The 27410-nt window shown below is 37.0% G+C and overlaps 2 protein-coding genes across 4 annotated transcripts; both read right to left on the bottom strand.

Annotated features, from left to right (window-relative positions):
- Positions 1 to 697: 697 nt before the first annotated feature.
- Positions 698 to 17802, bottom strand: LOC128021085 (E3 ubiquitin-protein ligase TRIM37). Of its 3 annotated transcripts, none has more exons than XM_052608007.1 (25): positions 17639 to 17802; positions 16929 to 17003; positions 16302 to 16403; positions 15912 to 15952; positions 15269 to 15385; positions 14938 to 15025; positions 14611 to 14733; positions 13899 to 14022; positions 13744 to 13811; positions 13438 to 13562; positions 13090 to 13140; positions 12915 to 12996; positions 12753 to 12829; positions 12482 to 12661; positions 12025 to 12139; positions 11612 to 11809; positions 11103 to 11239; positions 6694 to 6776; positions 4701 to 4877; positions 4311 to 4577; positions 3773 to 3937; positions 3246 to 3438; positions 2378 to 2499; positions 1912 to 2088; positions 698 to 1029 (listed from the first exon to the last, which is right to left on the bottom strand). In XM_052608007.1, exons 2-25 carry the CDS (start codon positions 16947 to 16949, stop codon positions 971 to 973), a joined length of 2892 nt encoding a protein of 963 aa, XP_052463967.1. In that variant the 5' UTR covers positions 16950 to 17003; positions 17639 to 17802; the 3' UTR covers positions 698 to 970. The 3 variants fall into 3 exon arrangements, with proteins under 3 accessions (XP_052463967.1, XP_052463968.1, XP_052463969.1); XM_052608008.1 differs by having other exon boundaries at positions 16929 to 16997; positions 17639 to 17776; XM_052608009.1 differs by having other exon boundaries at positions 16929 to 16983; positions 17639 to 17776.
- An 897-nt stretch (positions 17803 to 18699) lies between these two features.
- LOC128021079 (rab5 GDP/GTP exchange factor-like) lies at positions 18700 to 27347 on the bottom strand. The gene is made up of 9 exons (XM_052608001.1): positions 27204 to 27347; positions 26119 to 26311; positions 25792 to 25976; positions 23536 to 23702; positions 23367 to 23448; positions 21086 to 21218; positions 20630 to 20721; positions 20272 to 20528; positions 18700 to 20129 (listed from the first exon to the last, which is right to left on the bottom strand). Exons 2-9 carry the CDS (start codon positions 26295 to 26297, stop codon positions 19728 to 19730), a joined length of 1497 nt encoding a protein of 498 aa, XP_052463961.1. The 5' UTR covers positions 26298 to 26311; positions 27204 to 27347; the 3' UTR covers positions 18700 to 19727.
- Positions 27348 to 27410: the final 63 nt, after the last annotated feature.

Below are 27410 nucleotides of genomic sequence, written 5' to 3'. Positions count from 1 at the left end.
CAATGCTTTTTGTCTGAGCTCAAACCAATTTTCTCTCACACACTCTCGCACACACACACACAAGCCTGGGGCTAAAAACACAGACATGAGCCCACCTGAGACTTTGGTTTAAGTATGTAACTGCCTTTTATTTGGATATCTTATAAGAATTAATGAGTTCAAAAATAAAACAAACAAGCAAAAATGGGAATGTACCATTAATAAGTTCATAAGTGCTTGTAATAAAGCTGTGCAATGCTAAGTAACTTCTTATTTGAAATATATAAATAACAAATCACCGTGAAAGTCAGAAAATAGTTTGAACTTGTATCGGCTTCATGTTCCCTTTTTGGAGACATTTAGTCAAATGTAAACTTTTTAGGTATAGGAATATATGAATTGTGTGCTAGACAGCTTAATATTTTCAGACAAGCTACATAAAATTGAAACAAAAACAAACAACAGCAAAAACACTCACAAATATCTGCATATATCCTGCATTAAGAATAAGTCACGTAAAGAGTGGCAGAGCAGCACCTGTATTTACATTCTCTGACTCAATGTGCCAAAACACTTGAAACCTCAAGTTATTGACTTAAAAAAAAAAACTAAGAGGTGTTTGGCAACTCTCTATGAATGTATGATAATAAGCAGCATTGCAAATGTAAAGAATATGTATATAACTGTAATAGGAGTACCTAGTTATGCACACACAAAATATATACACCTAGCTTTATTACGGAATGTTACACATTTCACAATGCAAAGCAAAAAAATGCATATACTCCATATACATATATATATATATCTTTACTATCCCAAAAGTAGTTTCTCTGAAATAACACATACAGTAGCACATAGAAACATAATCCTGTTCTGAACATCTGAATATAAAGTAAGTGCACAGACGTAATGTAAAGAGCACATCCTGTGCCTGATGACACAGGAAGGTTCATGTGACTTGCAGACATTTTTGTAACACTGTGGTGGATCATCTCTCTGTGGTCTCTCCAGTCACAAAGCTCAGATCATCAGGGGTCAGCTGCTCGCCTGCGAACGAGACACAGACGCCACTTCATCAGACCACACACAGACCGCTGCATCACAAGTCTGTACTGTGATATTATATACTCTAATACTCTAATATTATAATAGACTGGTGCCCGCGGCCCACCCACGGAGATAATGACAGACCTGTGCACAACTCTATTTTTAACTTTAACAAAGCACGTTTGCCTAATATAAAACAACACTGTATTAAAAGGGAAGTACTAAAGGCTGAATTATGATTTTATGATTTAACAATTTTGACTTTCTGCAATAATTTGCATTATTCAACCAGTCAACATTTTTAGAAAACATCAAATAACAACTCAAAAATAATAAACATGACATTCAGAATTATGTTATTTTTTTTAAGTGAAAAAAAAATAAAAATGTTAGTCTGAATCACTTTTGTATGGAAGCCCATTTCCACTACAGGATTTCAAAAGAAAAAGATAAATGTGAATTTTATTCCACACTTCTGACTTTTTTCCTCAGTTAACTACCTTTTTAAATTTCATGGAGGAAAAAAAAAAAACTGAATTGCGAGACAAACTCAGAATTATGAGGGGAAAAAAAAGAAAAAGAAAAAAAAAACTGTATTCTAAGTTTATATCTTGAGATTCTCAGAATCCAAACTGTTAGATTTTTTTTCATTATGTGGTGGAAATTTTTGTTTTAAGCTTTTTGACTGATTGATCAAAACTTACGTATGTAAAAAAAAGTTACATTTTCAGTTTGATCTGGACTGAGATTTGTCATTTAAGTTTGCGTGTTTAGATCAAAAAAGGTAAAGACCATGAAGGACAAGTTGAGGTTAACACGTCCAGGCTTTAAGCTGATAGCAGTGGATTTACTAACAGCATCAGTGAAGTGTGAGGTATGAACCTGGGCAGAGTAGAGTTCTGGTGTCAAACGCACAGTCTCCAGCCTCCAGAGCCACCACCTCATCCTCATCCTCATCCTCATCCTCGTTCTCGTTCTCGTTCTCCGTGTCACAGTCCAGCTCACTGTCACTGCTCATGCCCGGCAGCACATGGTGGAGCTGCTTCTGGCTGAGGACACCTATGAACAGACAATCGTACGTTTATATCAACTGACAGATATCAGTACGGAGAACACATGTTTTTCTGTATCAGCTGTACTTTATTTCCTTTTGCAATTAAGTAGCACATAAGAGAGTGTTACTCATGAAGCATCTGAATAAATGTATTATCCTGAGAACTCCTCTAATTTGAGTCCGTTCACTGTGTGCAGTGACTCATCAAGTGTAACGTGCTGCAGGGTAATTATACATCTCCCGTGTTTTTTTCCCCTGTTTTTGTGTTTTCCAGAAAAGATCTTCATGTCTCACCTTCATCAGGGCATGAGGAGGAAGAGGATGATGGCTCAGCCAGTGACAGCAGTGATGGATGGATCTCTCCGGCACACTCTTGGAAGAAGAGAGGAAGAGAGCTGTCCATCAGCAGCCCAGACCTGAAGGAAACAATCACGCCAATTTATGTGACAAAAAAAAAAAAAAAAAAAAGAAGAAAATCCCTTAATAAAACAAAGATACTAAACTAAACTTAAAAAAAAATTAAGCTAAATATTATTGGCACACTAAAAGTTTACAAACCAAAAGAAAAAAATTCTAAATGAATAAATGTAAATGTTAAAAATATTAGCATGGTAGAAACAAATTGTGTCATACTATATATATATATATATGTGGGAATTTTTTTATTAAATATTGGCATGCTGATTGAAACAAACTGAAGCAAAAACAAAAATTATTAGAGTGTCAAAAAAAAGTAAGGGTCTCATGTTATTTCATGCAAAAAAAATAAAACCTAAATATCAACATGGTGCAAACCATTGAGTCTCACCATTTTATGGTAACAAATAAAATAAAGATTTGCACAATCAAAGCTATTGTGTGGTATTTTACCATGCTATGTGGAGACACTGATAAAAATTAAATAATTAATTAAATAAAAAAAACTTTTTTTTTTTTTTAATAAAACACAGCATCAGAAAAAAACTCAAGAGATTCCAATAATAATAACAATGAATGTAATGACAAATTAAAACCAGTTCATCATTGCCAAGTAGCTAAGCAATTTTTTGAGCATAAAAATGGCAACCTTCATTCAAGCTCAACAACTGCATTTGTTCATGAATGGAAACACACACACACAGAAAGTGTGCTGTGCTACTGATGGCTTGTTTCTGTACATTACCCAGCGGCTGGAGTCCTGCGCTGTATGGTGGCAGGAGCGGCTGCTCCATTGAGAGCGGTGACGCTGAACAGTTCTGAAGCTGAAGCTCCATACAGAACTTCCTCATGTTTAGAGCCAGAGGGATTCTCAGAGGAACAGCCGCTGCTTCCCAGCGAGGGAGGAGAACTCTGCACACTGCGTGCTTTCAGTGAGCCTGCAAAATAAAGATTGCCTCATTTCTAAACAATCTGAATACATCCTATAATATTAGAGTTGAGTTTCACAGAAGTCTCATTGCATTTCCCCCAAATGAATTATGATTATTCCTAGCATAATTGAAAGGGTTTCAAAGCTATTGTTTGGGATGGGCAAAACGACATATGTTCATAATTCACTATCTTCAGTGTTATGATAAAATTAGGCTGGTTAGATTAATTTAACAAGGCATCTTAAAAACCCAATAGTGCAAGATGCTGAAAAACAGCATGAGATGAGACTAGATCAACTAGTGGGTTGGAGGACAACTACGTCTAGTGTAGTGTACAGACCATCCAAAGAGGAGGATCCCTCTCTGAGACAAGGAGCAGCTTCAGTAGGGGACTCTTGTCCAGCTCCTCTCAGCTCTTTCTCCCCGGCGTCCAAAGCCCTGCGCAGGGACAGTCCACCCAGAGCTCCCACGCTTTCCTGCTTAGGAGAACCAGCCTTCTTCACTCCTGAAACAACGATCACAACAAAGATTTGGGGTCGTCTATGCTCACCAAGGCTGTGTTTCATTTGATTATAAATACAAAAAAAAAACTGTTATAGTGTAAAATATTATAACTATAGTAAAAAAAGTTTTCTAATGGAATGTATTTAAATAATATTTAAAACGTAATTTATTCCTGATTTTCACCAGCCATTATTCCAGTCTTTAGTATTTTCAATGTCGAAAACTGTTGCACTGCTATATATTTTTTATGGAAAATTTGATTATGTTTTAAAAACTTTTATAATAAAAGAAAGAACTTTTAAATAGAACATTAGATTTACCGTAACTTTTATGTTTTATGTGTCAATATGAGGCAAACTTGCTCAGTGCCATACCATTCCAAGAGTGTCGTGATGAGACGGGTGCTTTGAGGAGCAGTTCACTGGGTTTGCGACTGGGCCTCATCTCTGAATCCACGGAGGGGCCCTGATCGTGGTTTGAGGCTCCCAGAGAGCGGGCTTCCAGCTGCCCTTTCACGTCTGACATCTTACCACGCACTGCCATCTGAGCCTTCAGTCTGATCAGGACCCCCGAGTCCGGGGTTGACCGACGCACTGCCTGAGGCCGACGCTCACGCTCTTTACGAGAGGGCACTGCAGCAGCTGTCAATCAAAAACGATTAATGAGTCATGAATAATGTCAACCTTTGTCAACTTTATAGTCACTTCAGAGTGCTACTGAGTTGATGTTGATTTCAATCTCCAAATTGATCATATCAGTGACACCTTGGCTCTGGAGGAGAGAGGCAGGGGGACGGGGCTGTATCCCCCACAGTGACTCCACATGGCTGCGGTCCTTCAGGTCCAGTAGTTGGATGAGGATGACCGGGTCGATCTCCAGGAGGCTGGCTGAGCTCGCACCAGCCCCACGCTTTGAACCCCGAGCACCTGCACCAGAACCTCCTGAACAGCAGTGGGAGACAGTTAGTACAGAGAAGACTTGGACTGTGTAAGGTTAGCATTATGCAGCCATAGTACAGGGCAAAGTACAGGCAGAAAATCTATCACAATTGTAGACTTGTGCCAATATTCGGTAATGCGATATATTGCGGTGATTAATATGCACGATATTGTTATTGTGGGCACTTCTAAATGCCGTGAATAAATATACATTACAAATTATTCTGAATTTGGAATGCATTTTAAGAATAGTATTCCCATCAGCTGCTTAAAATGCACAACATCGCTGTATGCTGCTTGAAAGAGCGCATGTGCTCTGATGTAAACAAGCACGCATGAGAAGCACATGAATGAAAGCACATTCACTCTCTTACAGCAGATGGCGCTAAAATGCAGCCCTTACCCTGTAAACACAGTAAATAAAGCAGCTGTTAATTTCTAAACAATCAATTATCTTAAATGACAATTCAGATTTGGGTTTTCCCTATGGTGTTTATTACAGAGCCAACTACTGATTATATTTATTTAAAAAAAAAAAAATGTTTGAAGATAAATAGCCTATTATTTATTTTTTAATCTGGACTACAAATGCCTTAGATATTGTTTGAAAGTGTTTTGATCTTTTATTGTTCATTCACACTTTACATTATGGCTTCATTAGTTAACATAAACTGGAAATGAAAAAATTATTCTGAACATTCATTAATCTTAGGTATTCCAATATTTAATAACATATTGTTAAAATTGAAAGTTGCAACGGTGTTATTTAATGTGCTAACATGAACTAAGACTTGTATTTTTTAACAAAGATTAATAACTTCTAGAGCAAATGTAGATAGTGCTCATTCAACAAATGCACAGCTAAACAATGAGCAATATGCGATGTCCGAACTGATTACACTATATTTTATGTATTGCACTGTATTTTATGTAAAATAATTTTCTTTTTTTTTTTTAAACGGTCTTAAATTCATTTTAAGTCAATTTTTTTATCATTTTCAAGTTCTTAAATTGCTTGTTTTATTTTTGTGATTATTTTTCTTCATTACTTTTTTTTGTACTTTCCTTTATGTAATTACCATTGTGTATGAAATGTGCTATATAAATAAACTTGCCTTGCCTTGAATGTTAATTCATTAACTAACATTAAATAATGAGGTCTTATTGTAAAGTGATACCTATTGGTCTTTATAGTTCTTTTGCAATTTAATGTGTAAAACATTTAACTTTTATATATTTTTTCTTTATTGCTTTATTGTTTTAAATATTTAGTTATTTTTGTTATAAGAAAAAAAAAGTTATTTAACCTGTTATACTGTATTATGACCACTTTTTTAAAAAAAAAATTTAAATACTGTGATAATACCGTATACCATGATAAAAGCATTATCAATTAACCGCAACAGGAAAATTTGATACCGGCATATCCCTACACAATTGTGAGAGGGTACAGTACATTATATCACAAATTGCAGCATATGGACTATTATTCAATTTCATTCTGACACGGTTCAGGTGTCTCAACTCTAAAACATTATAGTCCTATTTATTTCTTTTTTGGGGTGAATTGTTAATGTCTCACAGCAGAAGCTGCCACAGTGTTTTAAACTGCAGATACTGCAGTCAGTCTTCAAAGGCTGATATGGTAATTTGGCTCGTTACATCACTACAACTGATTAACAGGGTGTCGAAGTCGATGACACTTCAAACCAAGTGTTTCAACACACCAGATTGCCATATTCATGACACTTGCTTTTCATTATAGAAACAGCAATATTTGTATTAGTGAGGCAGCTTAGACGGATAAACTTTGGTTCACCTGTTGCCCCGGCAACATCATCAGGTAATTCACCTTCCTCCAGGTCTAGATTCCCACTGTACTCCACATCATTCTCACCAGACCTAGAACAGACCAAAACAATTCACACTTTTATTATTTCTCTAGCATCAAAGAAACTAGTACTAGAGAGTGTCAGCAGCAAATAAACATATCTACAATGCATAACCAGATCAGCTCAAAAATGTAGGTTTTAGTGTGGAAAGGTTCTGAATGATTTATTGGATCCAAATGGAGCTAAATGAAGTGTGGCCGGGCCTTATGTCCCTTTTGTTTCGCCACATCCTTCAAATAGACCAGGATTCATTTGCGTGTCTCCCCTTGTTAATAGGGAGAAGTGGTATAGTCTGAATTAAGCTGCTCCACAGGGGGAGTTGATAGCGTTCTGCCCCAAGCATCCTGCTGAATATGTATGTACTGTATGGGAGTGTGTGTAAGGGTAACATTGTCTCAGGCTCAACTGTGTGATGACGCAGTCCTCTCCAGCGGTTCTCTGTGCTGATCACTACAGTATTTATAGAAGCTGAGAGCTTTGACTCCACACGGATATATAGAACAAATGTGCTTACCCTGCTAGTATTTTATACTGGCCCCAGCTTTAAAATTATTTATTTTCTTTAATATACTCCATAAGGGTTTATAGAAAAACATTAAACTAAATAAATACATCATTCCCTCAACATACATAAAACAATAAGTTTTCTTTTCATAAAAAAAATATTTATATAAAAAAATTAAAATAATATTAATAATAATTATAATTATTATTGTTATTATCTCACCTCGATACACACAAAAATAGGTTTTCTTTATATTGTAAAAAATAATAGAAATAATAGGTTAACCCTCTCAGGCTCAAATTAAGTTTTAGTAACTTAGTAAATTTAGTAACCTATAGTAAAGTTTTTAGTACTCCAGATTCATAAAATATGTATCTGGAGTAATAAGGTTTTTAGTTACTTTACTGTTGCAAATCTGCAACACCTGCCTTAAGAGGGTTAATAAAAGTTTAAATTAAATAATGAAATGTATTTAGTTTTCTGCTTAGCAATACTAAGACTGAATTATTGCAGAAAGTACAAAATAAAAAAAATCTTAAGAAATATAAAAACAGATATTCAAAACAAAGAATACTACACCAAATAAAAATAAAAGATATACATATGCACACTTATACATAAACATCCATCCCTTCATCCATACACATACAATAAAAAAAAATGGCACATGATCTCCAGATGAGTACATATCCTTCAATATCCAGGATTTCATTTGGGATTAAATGTCTCTGTAACACAATCAAGCTCGACTTCCTTTGTTAACAAAAGTTCAAACTCATTTTCTTATTAAGGATTATATAACAGTAGATCATAGAAGTAAAAACATCTAAACATTTAACTGCCTATTAAATCATTCTCATTTCATTTTTTATTTCCGTTTTATTTGTCCCAAGAGGACTATGACCGATAACAGTGTGTATTAGTCTTAGTTTACCTTGTCCACCTCTGACTCCTCTTGTCTTTTTAAATATTTAATCGGATTTAATTGCACATTTGTTCTGTAAGTGCTAATCAGTCATGATGCATTCTGGCCACTTACTATTCAATAAACCACTGCACTAATCAATGGTTTGAATCTTTTCGGGGGGTTTTTTTTTTGCAGATTTAAATTAAAATAACAAATTGAGACATTGGCATTTGCATTTGCAACTTCTTGTGTTTTCCTGACTGACATTTGGATGGATATTAAGAACACATTAAGCACACCAGAGAAGCATTAAAAAAAAAAAGCCACATCGCCAGATTATTCCAGCTTTCACCTACTTTATCTTGATTAAGTGGAACTTCTGACATTTGGGTAACGGAAAGCACATGGGCACCTTTACAAAGCCAACACGAGGAGCTTACACAAAGCACTCCAGCAAATAGAGTCAAAGGTGTGAGAATGTGCGTGGGCCTGAGAGAACAGGAGTGCACATGTGTGTGTGTGTGTGTTTGTGTGTGTGTGTGTGTGACTGTGAGAACCAGCATTTGTAAGCAGGAGGCAGAGGCTCTGATGACTCACCTGGTTGGAGCAGTGTGTGTGTTTGAGAGCTGTGTGAGCGGGCAGTAGCCGGCAGCAGGAGCAGAAACATGTGAGTTTCTGACCCCAACACCTCACTACAGAAACACAAGTGCTCTCACAGAACCCACACAAGTCAAAGCTGCCAATAGTGCTTGCAGCAACTCACAGTGTAATAACTGCACATAATGTAATAAGCATTGCATTATTATTGTAATAAAATTTTCATAATGTAATAATTCTCAAAACTTAATAAAATCTTGAGCTCATAATGTAATAATGTTTCAATGTAAATTAGTTTTTTCACATAATGCAATAGGTTATTGTGTGAGAAACGTAATACATCATGAACACACTGTGGCAACTTATAATGTAATCACAGATCATAAGGTAATATCAGCACATTCTAAAAAAAAAAAAAAAAAAAAAAAACTTGGTTTCAGCTCTAATTATGTAATATATTTAGATTAATCATTTGACAGCACTAATTATTTTATATATAGAATTTTTTTGAGATATAGTCACTTAAATGGTTGTTTTAAGAAAAAACATGTATATTCTACATAAATGTATCATATTTATTATTTTGCTGATATGATTCTATATAGACGCTTTTATCTTCTTGAGGTAAATGTCACGTTGCTGACACATTCTTCACAGGCTGTTAAACTGATGATTTCCCTGGTTGAAATCACTTATAGGCACAGAAATGATGTGTGGTTGTAAGTTGTACTTCATTTTTCAACATATTCTCAGAAGTACATTTCAAGTTATAGCTTGTATTAAAAGAAGAAATGTTCATTTAACTTGTGCTCCAAGTTGCCTTTGAATTACAAGCATTTTTTTTTTTTTGTATAACCCAATTTGGAACAAAGACACCGAATTAGTAGGGGCACAACTGAATTGCTCCAAGCAATAATTTGAATCAAACAATTAAAACATTTATATGTAACCACTGTTGTTCTCATCATACCACGGACAGTACCTGAGAAGTTAAAGTAAATACTTCAGTAAACTGCGCTCTTTCAAGGACGTGAAGTGCAAGCGCATTTATTGCATGGCCAAAGAAAAAAAAACATAATTTGTGTTCAAAACATGCAAAGTAGGATTGACAACGGTTCTCATATTTAAGTAACATTCTATGCTAAATCCATAAGGAAAGCAGTTTTTTGTGTCACGCCCAGTTTAGGGAGACAAACACTCCAAAAAAAATTTAAATAAAAAATACACGCAGGAGTACCCTTAGTTGAAAATATAATAATTAAATATTTGGCATTCTCTACTGTGATTATTTGCTTTTGTGCTCTGGAGAGCATAATTTGTTTCTATTTACAACGCTTGCAGCATTGAGCGTTTTTTTTTTTATTATATATAAGTATATACTTTATCCAATTATTACAATATGACAATATTTTTAGTGAGTTTATAATATTATTACATCATGAGGTCAAGACTTTTGAGAAAATTATTACATTATGAACATTTCATTATTACATTATGTGCAGTTATTACATTATGGGTTTCCACAGTGCTCATTCTCTCAGATGGTGATAGGACAGGACAGAAAGAACAGCTCTCCTCTGGTTAAACACAGGGTACGGGGGGAAAGCCTGTCACAAATGTGGTAGCAGCCCTAATTAAACTGTGTTTTCTGGCCAGGAAGAGGATACAGCTGTTACCCTATGGCACACAAAGAACCATCTTTTATGCAATAATCTTAGTACATTACTATTTACCACACCATGAGGATGTGACCTAACAAATGATGAGTACTGCTTTAAGGGAAAAAAACATCATTAAAAACACTATTAGAGATGATCGTGATTTTGCCAGAAAATCTTTCAAAAGATCTACATTATCTACATGAATACCTCAATGAAGCTTGTGACCTTCATCATATGCTGTCTTCCAACAAGTATGGTAAAATATTACTATAAATAATTAAAGGCTTAGCTCATTCAGACAGTTTGCATCGGAAAGGTTAATTATTGCAGTGATTTTGTAATCACCAAACTGCATTTTTCCATATAAGGAAAGAACCATAACAGTCTATCACGACTATCATTTTAAAAAGAAATGGAAAAAAGCAAGAGAAAAGCACCATAAAATGGTCCATGATTTTAAACAATGATCAAAGGGCTTTAAAACAATCCAATAGCTTTGTGTGCATTCAAGAAAGTAAATAGTGACTTTTTTTAACTGTACTGGTGAACTACATTCCTAAGATCCCTTAACCATGATAAAATGACTTTAACAGTGGGCCAAGTGGTTCCACTTCAAAAGCGCAATCTGAAATTTTAGCAAAGTAGATTTTTTTATCTTATACGTACATGGTCTCTTCATCGACGTCATTCTCCTCTGTGTTACTGGTGGCTGTGGAGCTCCCAGAAGTGCTGCTACCGTCCAGAGGATTGACATCATCATCTCCAGTTAGACAGTCCACCTCCAGATCCCCATCAGACAACTCCTAACAGTGCATCAATACATCATCAAACTGATCCTAATGTGCGTAATATAACATCAAACAGCTTCAAGCATGAAAATGACTCAAGATATGTGGCTGGCAGGGATTCAGGTTGACTACTTTACATGAAGGCTTGTTTACTGTAGAGATCACAATGAGCGTAATCTGATTTGAATGTCATATGCCTAAAAGCAGGCGACGATGTAAGAGTTTGTATGCAAGATGTTCAAGATGTGGCTATGATGAAATGATGTATAATAATTTAGGGGTGTAAAAAACACAGAACTTTTCTTGTTCTCAAAGGGAACAAGAAAAAGCTGAAGATTTAATTGTCATAATAGCCATGAATATCACTATGCTGCTCACAGGCCTTACATTAGAGTCATCATGCCGAGTCTTCTCTTCATCCTCATCTTCCTTCGTCTCCGCTGAGGCTGCCTGACTTCTTTCCTCCAGTGCAGAACCCTTCCCCTGACGGGAGTCTCTTTCGGAGGAAGTGGTGGGGCAGAGACGTCGATCGGGTGGAGAGGAACTCCTCGACTTCTGCCGCCGGAACAGCTCTATGGCTAACCTCTGAACACAAAGACATCAAAATATAAAAAGCATAGAACACATGACACTTTGGAAAAATTACACTAATAACAAACGCTTTCATAAATACATTCACTTCAGTCCGTATAGAAGGACGCAGACATTAGAAATACTGTTAAAGTTAGAAACAAAACAAATCCTAATGAGGATGTATTGAGGGTGACAAAAATACACATAGCAGCATCTTTAACACTAACCTCTTTTAGGTTGTTGATCTGTTGAATGTAGCTGGACTGGGCCGACTCCAGCTGAGTTATATACCAGTATTGATCTCTGCACTTCTGAAAAAACGTTGGTGATCGCACTTGATACCTGCGAGATTAATAGTAAAAACAGAGCATAAGAAATGAACAAGACATTCTACACTGGATGCATCCCTGGATAGTACTGTATATGATGCATCTCTCACTATTTTTTGGGCATAAATGCAGCATTTACTACACTTCATTTAATTACACGTTAAACTTTAAAAAAATATATCTTGAGACATCAATGTTCAATTCTATTCCACTCTATCTAAGGTGTTTTTTTTAACACAAGTCCGCTTCCTGTATCAACAGGTTGTAATCATGAGTAAATGAACAGTCAAATCGTATTAAAAGGTGCTATTAGAGATATATAAAAAAAGTCTCAAAAAAAGCTGCAATGTCACACCTCAGCACAAGAGTGTCCGTCTGCATATTCAAGTAGCCCTCACTGGCGAGAAGGTCCAACCTGAAGAACCTGTTATACCCCCAGCACTCGCCCACCTCGAAGTCTGATGCAAACTCTCGAATGATGTTTTTGGTGGGGTCACTGGAGGCCTGATGGACCATCTCCACCCTGTATTCATACCTGGAAGATATGCAACCAGTTTGCCATCAAAAACGTTATTTGTGACACAGCACAGCAGGATGACAGGACAAGAGCAGCGGATGCAGCCTACTTGGACGTCTCTGGGAGCCCTGCCGACAACTCCAGAAAAACAGAGAGATAGTTTCCTCGGACGACACCATTGCCATCCTAAAACGCAACAACAACCTCCGTTTGCGAATATGAAGAGTGTGTGAATTTCCATTTGCCACTATGTCACAGGTGACAAACTTACAGGATAAACCTTCAACCTCCAGCACAGTCCTGATATCTGGAGCGGGGGGCTGTAGACGGGGTCGGCTCTCTGCCGCAGAGTACTTAAGGCAATGAGACAACAGCAATTCAAGTCACGCAAGAAAACTAATGCACCATTTAAGATTTAATAAGAAAGACAAAGGGAGTGTCGTCACCTGAAGTTTGCCAAAACAAAAGTGCTCGAGTCATAGGCAGGGACCAGCTCACTGAGAAGAAATGAGATGCGACTGAGCGATTTATGAAATATGCAAGTCTTTACAAGAAAAGTTCACTGCAAACTTCATTTCACTCATAAATAATGTTTCACTGGAGAAGTAGCATACAGTATTGGCCAACAAATTGACATCATGATTGAATGGCTTTATAAGCTTTAGGAGTTGTTTTTATAGGTGTGTATTTTTATCCATTATTCACAGATTGCCACAGAGAAAGTTCAAGCTTCTGGAGATCTCGTCTCTGTGTGAAGCAGCAACATAACAGGTACAGTGTCTAAGTTTGTGTACCTGGTGAAGTCTGGTGGGACAGGAGTGGTGACAAAAGACTGCATTGGTTTCCTGTGAACCTGCTGGAACATGAGCAGGATCTCTGGACTCTTAGAGATCAGCTCGCTCTTACTGCAAGAACGCAGCTGTGGGGTGAAAACACTCGTCACAAATCAAAAGTGCTACTAACATCTGAAATTATTATCCTGCATATTTTTTTTTTAGGTTTTAAGCTGTAGTATTTGATTGAACGGCATATTTTCAGTGTAGTCTAAAGAGGTCCCTTGCATGTCTGCTTTATTTTACCGCTCCGCCAGATCCACACACCTGATGTTCCACTTCCTGCAGCAGAGACTCCAGCAGTTCAGTCTCCTGTGTCAGAGAGGTCTTCTGTCCTGTGGGTGCAGCATCTCTACATTAGACCAATATTACTGCAAACATCAGATTACATGAAAATTGTCGGAACAAAAGTATGTTTGTACCCATGAGTGTGATGAGTTTGTTCTTGAGCTGATTATCAAGACGAGCAATCATCATTTCCACAGCATTCCGGATTTCCCTTACCCTCTCATCCTTCGCCCCACGCACCGCCTCGACGTTCCGCTCCTAAAAACACGTAAAATGCAAAGCTATAGCTCTTAAAACTTCCAAAATGTATATTATTTGACTAAACATATGAGTGTATAAAATGTTACATTTTTTTTTCAGTATTTTGATCAAATAAATCCAGCCAGGTGAGTATAATAGACATCTTTCAAAAACATTAAAATCTTAACGACCCCAAACTTTTGAACAATATTGTATGTCCTAACTGAACATTTAAATTTCAAAACCATCAGTGTTGATCTAGGAAGAATTTCCTGATGTATTTGTCCATGTAAAGTCCGTTTGTTTTGTGCTGTGGCGCCCTCTATAGGACAATCACTAGACACAGGATTCAAAAGTGAGCTATAAACAGTAGCTGATGGATTTGAGTGGGTTTCTTGTCATCCTGGCGTTCTACATTATGTAAAATGCCTTCAAACGCACTTATCGAACCAGGAATACATGTAATCAGACAACATTTGATTTGTCATTTGCAGTTTCATCTAAAAGGGATTTGTGGCTGGTAAACTAGCATCCATTACAAACTGTCAACTCAGATCACACCTAAATGGCTCTGTGTGTATGTGAATAAGAAGCGAGGGAGATTACCACTTCTTGAACTAGACTAATCAGCTCCATTAGCCGGCGCCGCAGCTTGGCCACCTCCTCGTTCACCTCTGTCACATGCTGCTCATAGATCTCGGCCAGGGGTTTGAACGTGTGACCTCCATGCTGTCGAGAGGAGAAGGAGATAAGCAAGTTCCTGTCTGAAACAAACTGGCATTCATTCACATTAGGCACAGTATTATCCATTGATAATTTGCTCCGATGTGTTACCAGTCATGTTTTATCACAACACATTTGGATCGGAGGACATGACACCATATATGTAATCCACCAGCCTGTCTGATACGTTTTGAATTCGGAATTGCATACCATGCCACCCCACAGAGCACACTGGTGACAGATGCACTTCTTACAAGTCCAGCAGAACACACTCAGCTTCTCATGATGGTTCTCACACCTGTTGGGATAAGAGAATGGCAGCGTGAGAAGAGAATCACTGACAGTCAGTATTAACTACACTAACTGGTCACTTAGTCATCCAAGAACATGAAAACCAAATAGAAGTCATGGCGTATCTTTTCTATATGAAAACATTATACCATGCCTATTTCTCCTATTGCTTTCTAATTTATAGATTTCATTGTTTCGATCTTCAAAATTATGTATGTAAATATGTTTTAATATTCAGGGTACTGCTCACTTGTCTTTGTCGTTCTCCTCGTGCTTTGTGAGGTTGCAGAGCTGCAGTGTGTCCAGTTGTTGAGTCACTTCCTCTGCCCAGCGACAGTTGACCAGTTCCCTCAGCTGAAGCGGAGCTCTGATACAACAAAAGATTGATTAGACAAATGGACCATATACATATTTGCTATTATTACTTTTTTGTTTTGTTTTTTTTAAATGGGGAGAGGACAGAGGAATGAGATGGGTATTGTTGCAAGCTGGATTAAAGTTGATTCTATAAAACTTCTGCAATGTTTGTATATCATTTATATTTTTCAGATCAGCCAAAAGTGAGTATGGGAACAGGGATGAATCTGTTCCAGCACTCTAGATAAAGGAGTCTTTGTGTTTGAGCTTTAATTATAAAGCTGTGGTTTCAACACACTTCAAACTGCTTTGGCAATCATGTAAGTGTGTTTCTGTTGCCAAATATCAGATGGCTCTGGTCCAGTTGTCTTAAGCCTTTTGGCTGCGGTTTCCTTAATGTAACTAATCAGTGCTTCCCCGAAATGATCTCATTCTGTGAACTCTTACAATAGAACAATCAATACTCAATCCTCTAGATATTCTGCAGAGACTGTCAGAGCTCAAAACACCATTTGAAGTTGAACTTTAGAACTTACCGACAGTGGGGACATTGAGCTCGCTGTTCAGTCAACCATCGCTGCCAGGAAGAAAACAGAAGAATTCAATTTACTAATTTATAAATGCGGTCTTGGCTCATCCTTCCATTTTTCACTTGGATGTTATAAGTTGCACTGAGTAAATACAGTTGGATAAAACAAAAACGGTGCCTGTCCTTATTTCAGGCTGCAAAATGTGATTATTTTAAAGATTGGTGATTCTTTTCTATACCTACTATACATATGAATTTAGTCAGGACCTGTCAAGCTGACACAATAAAGCGAGCAGAGGGAGCACTGATTAATAAGACAGACACTGTGAGCTGCTCCAGGCTGTGTGTAGTATGGTCATTGTGTTTTTAATGAGTGCGTATGCATGTGTTTGCTCACCCGGATGCAGCCGAAACAGCACAGTTTGGAACAGTGAGGGCAGAGACGGGCATCACGCAGCTTTTCGATGCAAATGAAGCAGCGGAAGACTTCCGCTATACTCTGAAGAGGGACGCAAGACAAGAGGCAATTCAGACAAACTTGAGAAGGAAACGAACACATTAACATTGAGACTAAAAATATTTACTACAATATAATCAAACCGGGTGAAACTACTCCTTGAAAAAAACAGTTCAGCCAAAAGTTCTTATTCTTTCAATTTATTCACCCTTTGCTTTCTTGTGTGCTTCAAATTTGTAATCTAGCGCACAAATCTTATGGATCACAAACAACTTTAAAGATCTTTATTTTGTCATTTGGGAGTCCCAAATCTACTTTATTATTATGACAAGCATGTTTAGAATATTCCTATTTAGATATTAATAAATCCACTTTTTGTGTTCCATGGAAGAAGAAAAGCTGTTCACATTTGAATGACATGAAGGCGAGTTAACATTGACAGATTTGTCCCTTTGATTAAAGATTAAAAGTAATGTTCTACGTCAAGTTTTTGACAAAAGAAGACAACTTGATGCCTGTTAGCATAAAACACACACACACACACACACACACACACAGTAAACATACCTCAACACTCTGCTCATCCATCCCAGCCAGTTTTAATTCTGCCAGTCAAATATACCTGATGGGAGAATCCTGGTGCTTTCATTGCAATAAAAACACAGAACAGAGACAATTTAGATGCTCACATTTCATTTGAACAACAGCAGTTTCGGGCACATAGACTGCAGTATTTTTCCAGATTGTAGACACCGATAAATATGTCTGGCAACGCTGAGCTGAAGTGACAGAACATATTCATCTGTATGAGCTTAGATGACTGCAGTTGGCCAAAACACATGATGTAATGTGTGACGGAGGCCTTCATGGTTTTATAAAGCACATAACGGTCTCAAACACAAGATATCAAAGGTAAACGTTCATAGTCATTTGACTTCGACAACCAAACGACCCATAATAAATGGTGACCAGTTCGACCAATAACAAACGCTGTCATCAATTACATATGTCCACAGGGACAATTTTTGAGCACATCCAAAAAGAAACCATCCAACATCTTCACGTGCGAGCTTAAAACCCAGAGATAAAAAGAAGATACTGCTATAAGTTACCGATGTAATAAAAATATATTATCACAAGTAACATTGTACAGTAAGTTACATATACTAGCAGGTGATGTAGCACAGGTTAGCATTTAGCAAGTTAGCATGGGGGGGTTGCTCAAAACTTCAACATACAGAAAAACCTTGTAACGTTATCTCTCAAAATGCATTTACCTTTCAGTGTTGCCCTCGAATCCGTCACTCCGACTGTCTACATCAAACGCTATTAATTTAGTTTTTTATAAGCAGGGTTTGCACCATCAGGCTGATGTTTACGGACTACAAGCAGCAAGCAGCGAATGTAGCGCCTATATCTCTATGTCGGTCACCATGGGAGATCGTATCAGTCACCATGGGATACCGTGTCCACCAATCGAATTCACTGTTGGTTGCTGAGCCGATTAGCATTAACCAATCACGAAAGCGTTTTTCGAGTGGGCGGATAGTTTAGCTTTGTGACACGCCTACTTAAAAGCGCCAACATCAAATATTTAATTCATAACTATCCAGCTGTGCTTCTTACCAGTTTAAACGGATTTTTTTTTTGTAACTAAATTCTTAGATTTTATGTCAATTTTTTTTAAATCTTATGACAAACTGACACATGTATTTGTTTTCTAGTGTAACAGAAAAAGTAACTTAATTCAAACTAATGAAGGTTAGGTGATGTGTTTGTCAAATGATACTTAATCCAATATCATATAATACAAGCTATATCAATGCCTAAAGTAACAGAACCTACATTTATGTCACATATTGTCTGAGTAATTAGACTTAAAATGTGGAGTACTTTAAACAAGATCTCAGCATATCACTTGTGGAGCCTCTTAACTCTCCTGAGACTCTGACCTACATTCTATCCTGAGAACCTCTGGAAGCCTGCAGGGACAGAGGAACCATCGTACGAGACTCAGGATTTGGTGGGGCTGCAGATCTGTTATGGATCTAATGGCTCATTAAATGGGCCATTTTCAAAGTCCCACATGAACATGTGGAAATTAAAGTGTTACATTCAGGCTATACCCAATGAGACGCTATTCAACTAATTTCAGAGATATTCAACTTAGCAGACTGACATCTGCACACCATATTCTCACCTACCACTCAACAAGCACTTCTACAGTACTAGACTTTATTCACGTGTATGCTTCAAAACAAAAATAAATAAAAAGCATTGTGTTTGCAGATTTATTTTGGTGCTATAGAATGATAAATAATGATTCACACAGAGAAAATTAACACACCTCAACTTATATTTACATCATACATAAAACAGTTCAGACAAAATATCACACACAGTCATAAATCATCATCATTACTGTAAATTAAAAAAAAAAAATTCCCCACATGAATATAGTGTTTTGCAAAGTACCTGTAATAGTTACAGCTGGGGCAGTATTAAAATTAAAACTTGCATTTAAATTGGGTTTGGATAATGCTGACATCATCAAACGCAAAACATGTTTAATGTTATTCTGATCTTGGGAGTTAAAGCAACCTGCAGTCATGTCACCTTAACATAATTGAATACATTCCGGTGAGCAAATGCACAGCTTTATACCTATATTTTCATTTGTAAATAAAAATATTCCTATGTAAATAGTGTTTATTGCTGAATCATCTGCAGAACAGTACATCCGATCAATTACGTGATCAAGCATTTAATAATGAAATGTACCAAAATACGCCAAAATTCCTTTAAAAACTAAAAAATCTGCATGGGGTTCAACTTTAAACTTCCAAAGTATATAGTATGAGCAACAAAACATTTTATACATCCATAAAAAGGCATTCATTCAGGAGAAATGCACATCAAGGCATGGGGTGAAACACCCAACAGTGTACATGACTTATCTACAAGAGAAATGCTGATATGTGGTATATGATCACAAAAAAACTGCAATCATATTAAGAGGACGTATTAGCAGCTATTTGATTCAGTAATTTAAAACAACTTGTATTAAAGTAGATCAAATTGCTGACAGATCTTCCAAAGTCAGGTTAGAAAAGCTTATTTAGCTTCACAAATAAGCCTCGTCCATTATGAATCAGCTGCATAAATGTAGTCACAAAATAATATGTTTTCAGAAAAGATATGACGGGGGACTGAAAGCAAATTTAAAAGACAAATGAAATGGTAACAGCCCAAATCAGTGAAGGAGTGAAGAACTTTAACAAGAGCAGCCAATGCATTTAAAAATGCTTTACCCGTCTGGTACGACCATGTTGCTGGCTTATTCAATCCAAAGGACATTACACTATGCTAACCCGCAAACACTTGTGGCTGAAGGGGTGGTGGCAGCCTGTCGTTCTCCACATTCTCCGCATCGATCGCAGATGCTCGTGGTTTGATCTCCAGTGGGTATCGCTCCAGGATGTCCTGCACCTCGCGGGCCACGCTGTCCTGCCATTCTGCCAGTTCGGCCTGCAGATTCTGCGCCCCCTCGGTGACCTGCTGCTGTCTTTTCTCGAGGTTGGATAGGAGCTTGAGGTTATGTTGGATCTGGCTAAGTGCTGGGTTGACACAGGAACCACTCTGGGGCCAGGGTGCAGGATCTTCTTGTTGTCGGGGGGAAACCTGACCAGACATGTAACGCTCAAAGTCTTCAGGGGTGAGATTCAACGACTGAGCATCCAGCTTCTCTATGAAGGCAACGGCACAGCACTGCAGGGAACACGTGATGAAGATAAAAATTGAGTAAACAGAAAGAAAAAGAACAATTTTCATGGGTGGACTATGCCTTTAAAAATTAGTCTGTCTGGACATATATGATTTTTGAGCAACTCTTAATTATGTGTGGACCCACCAGGTTGGTGAAGTAGTATCCGTCCTCTCCCGTCATGAGTCTTGAAGGGTTGCAGAAACGTGTGATGTACTGGATGTTGGACTGCAGCCGTGGCGGGTTCGCCTTCAACACAATATAAATGAGAGTGGGTAGGAAGTCATCTGCAGAGGCTGGTTCATTCTTGGTGACTTTGATGGAGTTAAAGATATTCTTGCTGCAACTGGTGATGCAGGCCAATTTATCCCTGGGCACACGCTTGGAGTCCATCTCAATGATATCTGAGGTAGACAAAAGAAGAAGAAAATAGCTTGTATCTTGATGGAAGAAAAACTGAAAGTAGCAACTTAAAGACAAAACAGTACCATCCTTGCAGACTCACCGGTGATGGCTTCGACTACACTATCAGAGACCTCAGGGATATCCTCATCCACAGGAACACACAACATCTGAATGGTTACCCAGTGTAAGGCCCTGGAAAACCATTAAATGATGAATAAATCAATACTGGAGAAGGTGAAAGGCGTAAAAGAATCATACTTGATTGAGGAATTTTCATGCATAAAGTTAATACTGATATTGGGCATATAATATGGAGTGTGTAGTTAAAACATCAATATTTAATATAAAACTTAAACTAAAATGAAAAATATTATTTTGATAACTAGCCAACATAAGTTTAAGTTAAAGAAAGAAAAACACTAAAACTTACACTGAAATAAAAATAAAGCTAATGAGACATACATACATACATACATACATACATGCATACATAACCTAATTTAAAATATTAAGAAATACTATAATAGCACATAAACAATACTAAACATTGGCTGACCGAATCCTGCGCTGGGTGGCCAGGTCTTTTTTCTCATCATCTGAGGTCTCTGGACAGAAGACACTCTGGTAGAGTCGAGTCATGATGTATTTTTCCACTTGGTCCATTACCCTATCCACTTTCTCAGAGGAGCCTGAGGAAAGAGGAACCCACTGAGGTTTATATTTGCAAAAAAAAATTCATCTGGCTTCTGGAAAACAACTGTAAACCATAAAAGGCAAGTGTAAATGTACAAAAATGTAAATAACCATTATGGTCCGTTCACAGCATTCTACAGAGGACAGCTGAGAGGACAGATAAAAATCTTTTAGATGCCTCACATACTTGTGTCTAGAATGAAATCAGTGAAATCAGTCTGTTATATAACCCCACCCCCACATCACCATTCTGGAACAACAATGTTTTCTTAAGTGGTTAGCAGACATGGTGGCTGGATGTACTGGATTTGCCAGTGTTTCTTGTTTACTGACATGAAGCTTAAATAAAATAAAATGTAAATATAAAAAAAAAAAAAAAAAAAGATATATATATATATATATATATATATATATATATATATATATATATATTCCCAAATTATTATCAGCGTTTCAATTTTTTTTTCATATATATATATATATATATTTTTTTTCATTTTATATTTACATTTTATTTTATTTTATTATATATTATATATATATATACACACACAGAGAGAGAGAAATATTTCTCTGAACATATTTTTGAATTGAATTAAAAAAATTACACTGAAGTACTAAAATTACTAAAACTGATTTAAAATGTAAAAATAAAATACAATAAAACAAGTTAAAATTACTAAAAACTAAAATGAAACCAAAACTGATGAGCCATTTACAACCTTTTACAACTACAAAAAAAAAAAAAAATCAGGTTTAGTCAAACAAGTCAAGCTAAAATTTTTTAAACAACAAAATAATTAATTAAACATACTTTCATTTGTCATGCTCTAAAACAGAGGTGCCCAAACTTTTTTTAAATGAAGGGCCAAAAATCTAATTTGAGGGCTGTGGACTAAAAATAAATATTGCATTATCAAAGGTCAACTTGGGCCAACTGGTATAGATATCTCAGCTCTAAAAATCTCACTCATTTTAATGACCCAGCCTGACCATATTTAAAGAAAAATAATATTTTTTAGATACCCCTGTCTCCCAAACAATTCTGCTTCTGGGGCAGATATAATTGGGCCCAGGTTAGTGATGTAAATTGATTCATTCAACTCATGATTGGATTCTATTCACAATTTTGATTTCAGGATTCGATTCAGGCTTTTTTTTTTTTTTTTTTTTTTTTAAGCGATTTAAGACAAATTATAAATTAAGTGGGTCCTTTTATTATTATTGCTTGGACAAAATGCTGAACATTTCCTTGTGAAATTGAAATAACACTATAATAATATACTAATATAGCACTTGCATATTACTGCTCTTTTGTTGGTTTTGATTGCTTCTATTGTCCTCATTTGAAAGTTGCTTTGGATAAAAGCGTCTGCTGAATGACACATTTTTAATATAAAGTAATGGAAAACAAGCTCCAAATCAAATAAATGAGTAACACAAATAAAATAAATTATTCATATAAACAAAATAAGGCTTTGTCTGTGCTCTTTCCATTTAAAACTAGAGTCAGGCAACCACTGCATTTTCATCATGATCCAAACAAAGATGTTGCATACATGCAACATGAGCAGTTATTAATCTAAATTAGATTGTATAATTTCGAAATTTGAAACAAAAAAAAAATAGCTTTGTGAAACTAAACAGAAAAAATATCTGCATGGAACAGAAAGAGCAGAGAGCTGAACGAGATGCAGATTCACTATCTGCCAGCAGGTGGCTTTTAAGCGTTTCCTTGGTAACCGCTGTAAACAAAGCAGCGCACTACACATTATACAAAAATACCATCTAAACTTTTCTAAAGAGTAATTTCCCCTCAGTCAAACATTCTTATGAACTCCTACCCCTAATAGAATCACGACTTGTTTAACATCTCCACCGATTTGAGTCGTCACATATTTGAATCGATTTTAAACTGGCACGTGGTTAATCGTTACATCCCTAGCCCAAGTACATACAAAACAAAACCATGTTTGGTAATCTTTCATAAAATTCCATTACAACAAAACAACCAGACAGCAGATGAATCAGATCAAGTATCCGCTCTAATGGATTCAGTGCGTATTTAATTAAAATGATTCAAACCATTTGAGACTTTTTGACCAATTCAGCGCTGCCAAGTTTCTCTGAAGCATGAATTCTACCTTTATAATGATTCAAGAGTCGGTCAGACATGCCCTGATAGAAGTCCTGCACACACTCAGACAGCTCTTCAGCACTGAGATCCTTCAAATAAGAACAAATGCAAAAGAATTTGTTTACTTAAATGATTAACATTCAAATCTGATGTAGGCACGTGACCCTGGTTCTCACCTTTTTATTCCCCATACTCTCTATGAAACCACGGCTCTGCTTGTGGATCTCTCTGCCCGGCTTGTGTATGGTCTTGAGGAACTCCACAAAGTCTCGTGCCACGCGATCAGTCTCGATGCTGGACTGACGGCTAATGGAGGGACTGGGCGCTTTACCCTCATGGCTCTCTGAGGAACACAAATAAGCACACAGAATGTTTGGAAACAAGTTGTATAAGCAATAAATGGATAATAAAATGGATCGGAAGAAAATGGAAGTTCAAAAGTTAGTTTTCATCACAGAATGCCATGTGAAAGTAATTTCAGCCAATAATATTCAATAATTATATACAAGTAGAAATGTTCAGCTGAATTACACATGACATTCTGCACATAATAAGAAAAAAAGCCACTGAATAAACAACAATGTTACATATCATATATTCATAAGTTGACTTTCAGCCCATTGAGAGGAAAACCTTCTCAGAAGTAGGCCGTTCTACTAAAATATTGATCTGTTATTATGCCAACACCTTTGACATCAGAACAGAGTCAAAGACATTAATAGAGTAGCTGAATGAATTGAGAGAGAATTCTGGTACCAGCATGCTTTGGCTAAATACTACACAAACAGATGTTCGAAACGCTGTTGCACCTGTCTTTCTAAACGGAGCATTAGAAGGGTTTCAGCCTGAATGCATGCAGCTCATATATAACACTGATGCATTTGTTTTTTTACTGTGATTTGTGCTGGAGGGCTACAGTGATGTGGCACTAATACCCACCTCTCAGCCTCGATACCAGAGCTGCCACCAGATTGACAAGAAAAAGAGGAGGACTCATGACAATGAAACAGTGAACATGAAAACAAATGGTAGGGTCAATTCAATCATGGCTTTTGACGCACACACAACCAACAAATACACACTAAACTACAGTATGGATCGGGCAGTATGTCACGAAGAACATCTGAGGGGAACATCAAATGAAAGGGTTGCTGCTGTACTCTGTGAAATACTTTTAGTATAGACACTTTTAGACAGTTAGCTCTTCAACACAGAACATCAAATCATAAACATCAAAGGAACGCTGGTCCAACTCAGAAAAGATGAACAATGCAATGTCCTCCAACGTTCACTTTTCATAACCCCAGATGTTCCTTCAGGCTCTGTATGTTACCTTCGGTGGGGGAGGCCAGCTCCCAGGGTTGGGTAAAAATGCCCTTCAGATCCCTCAGGAGGTTTTCTCCATGGCTCTCCCTCCTGCCTTGCAACTTCTCCTCTTTCTCTTGTTTCTCGCTTTCTTATTCGGGGGGGACTAAAACACCCAGGGTAGGCAAGGGAAACGGGCGAAAGGGGGTGATATGGATGAATAATGTGGTAGAAGTGGGGTGGAGATCAGACAGAACGCAGAACAGAAATCAAGTGACCGCAAATGAATAAATAACTATTTAATCAAGCAAGGGTGCCTTACACTACCGTTTAAAAGTTTGGGATCAGTAAAGAAAGTAAGTAACAATTTTATTCAGCAAGAATGCTTTCAATTATTCCAAGATGACAGTAAAGCTTCTTGAGCACCAAATCAGCATATTAGAATAATTTCTGAAGGATCATGTGACACTGAAGACTGGAGTAATACTCCTGAAAATTCAGCTTTGCATCACAAGAATGAACTACATTTTATAATATATTAAAATAGAAAACTTTTCACCAAAAAATACATTTTTACTTTATTAATTCAGCCATGGTAAGCATAAGAGATATATTTCAAAATCATAAAATCTTACTGACCCCAATTAACTTTTGAATGGTCTATACCTAATGTTTCAATGATAAAGCCTTTTAATTGCCAACATTCAGGTCCATTTAAGTAATAATCAACTAGCATAAATTACAAATTGCTGTTTGGATGTTGCATGCAGACAATTTAAGGCTTTATCAGATTGATGCCATCCAATGACAAGGTAAAGTCAAACTGGGACTATGTATGATGATGGGGGCAATCATTTGCATATGAAATAAGCATGAGTTCCAAAAGGAATCAAGAAACAAAAGAATGTGTGATTTTGTATTTTGGGTTCTGAAAGGAAAGTGGCGATGCAAGGAAAACCTACAGCACTGACACAAGTCTGTAAAGCTCCACTGTATTTTAAATCAGTTTTCACTTGTCCAACTTATAATATTTTTTTTGGTTGGCAGACATCAGCCAACTCCTCCTACTGCAAAAAAAAAAAAACACAAATCACACTTATATTTCTCCAATCCCACCCTCCTTGTACCTTTTTTAGGGGTTGTGCGGGAAGAGGGTCTGAAGAACTTCTTAACGGTGGTGACCTTACGGGTCTTCTCATTGGTTTTCTTCTCTTCAAACTTGGAGAAGGTGGCAAGAGAGTTGGACTGTGGAGGCTGGGTCTGAGGGGAACTGTGACTGCTGACATAAGCAGCCTCCTCTTCTCGCTGCAGCCTGCAACAGGAAGCACATCATTACAGCAGTCTGTCTGAACATCATTTCTGCTTTAAGAATGTCTTGATGATGCTGAATGTTTCTTTTAATTAATACTTAATCCGTTATCTAACAAAATTAAATTCCACTGTGTTCAACTCACTTCTCAGCCAGAGCCCAGTCCTCCTGGATCTGTCTTTGCCGAGATTTCTGGTACTCCTCCCTCCAGCACTTGGAGCATAGGCCCTGCCATGCAGCATTGCCATAATAACCGCAGCCTTTCTTACACAGCAATTCTGATTGGTCTACATGGATCCCCCGTCGCTCCGAGCGCTGACTCATCGTGTCCCTTTTGTCTAGGTGAAGAAACATGTTTGTTATTGTGATCTGAATTTGCACATCCGGTCTACAGTTCATGCACCATGACAAAAGGAGTCGGGTTACAGAATGTGCTCTGCAAAGACATACAACTCTTGCAAAACATACCAGAGATTTCAACATCGCCATTTAAATGAGACAAGATGAGTCATTTAAAGACTGAGCAGATTTAAAAATGAAACTATGTGAAAATCAGATTTTTCATACTTCGATTTAGATTTCAGAGCTAATGGGGAAGTCAAATGCATAGTTTTAATAATTATACAGGGTGGATTCAGGTAAATTGGGACATTTGTTTCTATTGAGATGTCTGGGAAAAATGACCAAACTAACCTGAATTCACCTAACCTTACAAAAATGATGTCTAAATTATACTGCGAATTATTAAACATCCAATGACCCTTTAAATCTCCGTCGAAATGAAAACGGGAGTAGTTCAAACGTGTTTGGTCTTGTGTCTTTATCGTTTTGAATCAATTACGTTAACTGCTTAAAAGAACAACCAATTTTAACAGTGATAACATGAAAGGAAACTCCAGGTATTACAACATATAATTGTTACTGACATCGTTCAGTGCTGGTATGTTGTAGCTTAAACATTCATTAATTGACCATCAGAGGGTTTAAAAGTATTGTAGAAAATACATTATCGACTGAAAATAACACAGAATGTCATTCAATCCGCCGCAGGCAGACACGTCAAGCTAGCAAAACAGCTAACTGACGTGGCTAAAAACAAACGCAACAGCTCGTTCTCAGCAAGATATTAGCGAAATATGCATTACTTGTCTAAAGCGATACTGAATAAAACATTGAAAAACCCGAAAAGTTTCAGTATTTAATGTTAATCAACCGGACAGCGACATATACCTCGTCAGCGGTCTTCTTCTCCAGGGTCACAAAATACCTCATATCCTCGCGACTGGTGTATTGGTTGTGTGGGCGGGGCTACAGGTGGTCTGATCTAAGAATGTAAACATTCCCGACGACAAATCCAGAGCATTCATCTTTTTTCACCATTATCTATGATAAAATTGTTACGTTTACATGTAAAAAAAAAAAGAAGAAAAAAATATT

The sequence above is a fragment of the Carassius gibelio genome, chromosome A10, assembly GCF_023724105.1.
Source record: "Carassius gibelio isolate Cgi1373 ecotype wild population from Czech Republic chromosome A10, carGib1.2-hapl.c, whole genome shotgun sequence".
Taxonomy (NCBI): domain Eukaryota; kingdom Metazoa; phylum Chordata; class Actinopteri; order Cypriniformes; family Cyprinidae; genus Carassius; species Carassius gibelio.
The sequence above is the reverse complement of the archived record's forward strand: the minus strand, read 5'-3'. Positions and strand labels throughout refer to the sequence as shown.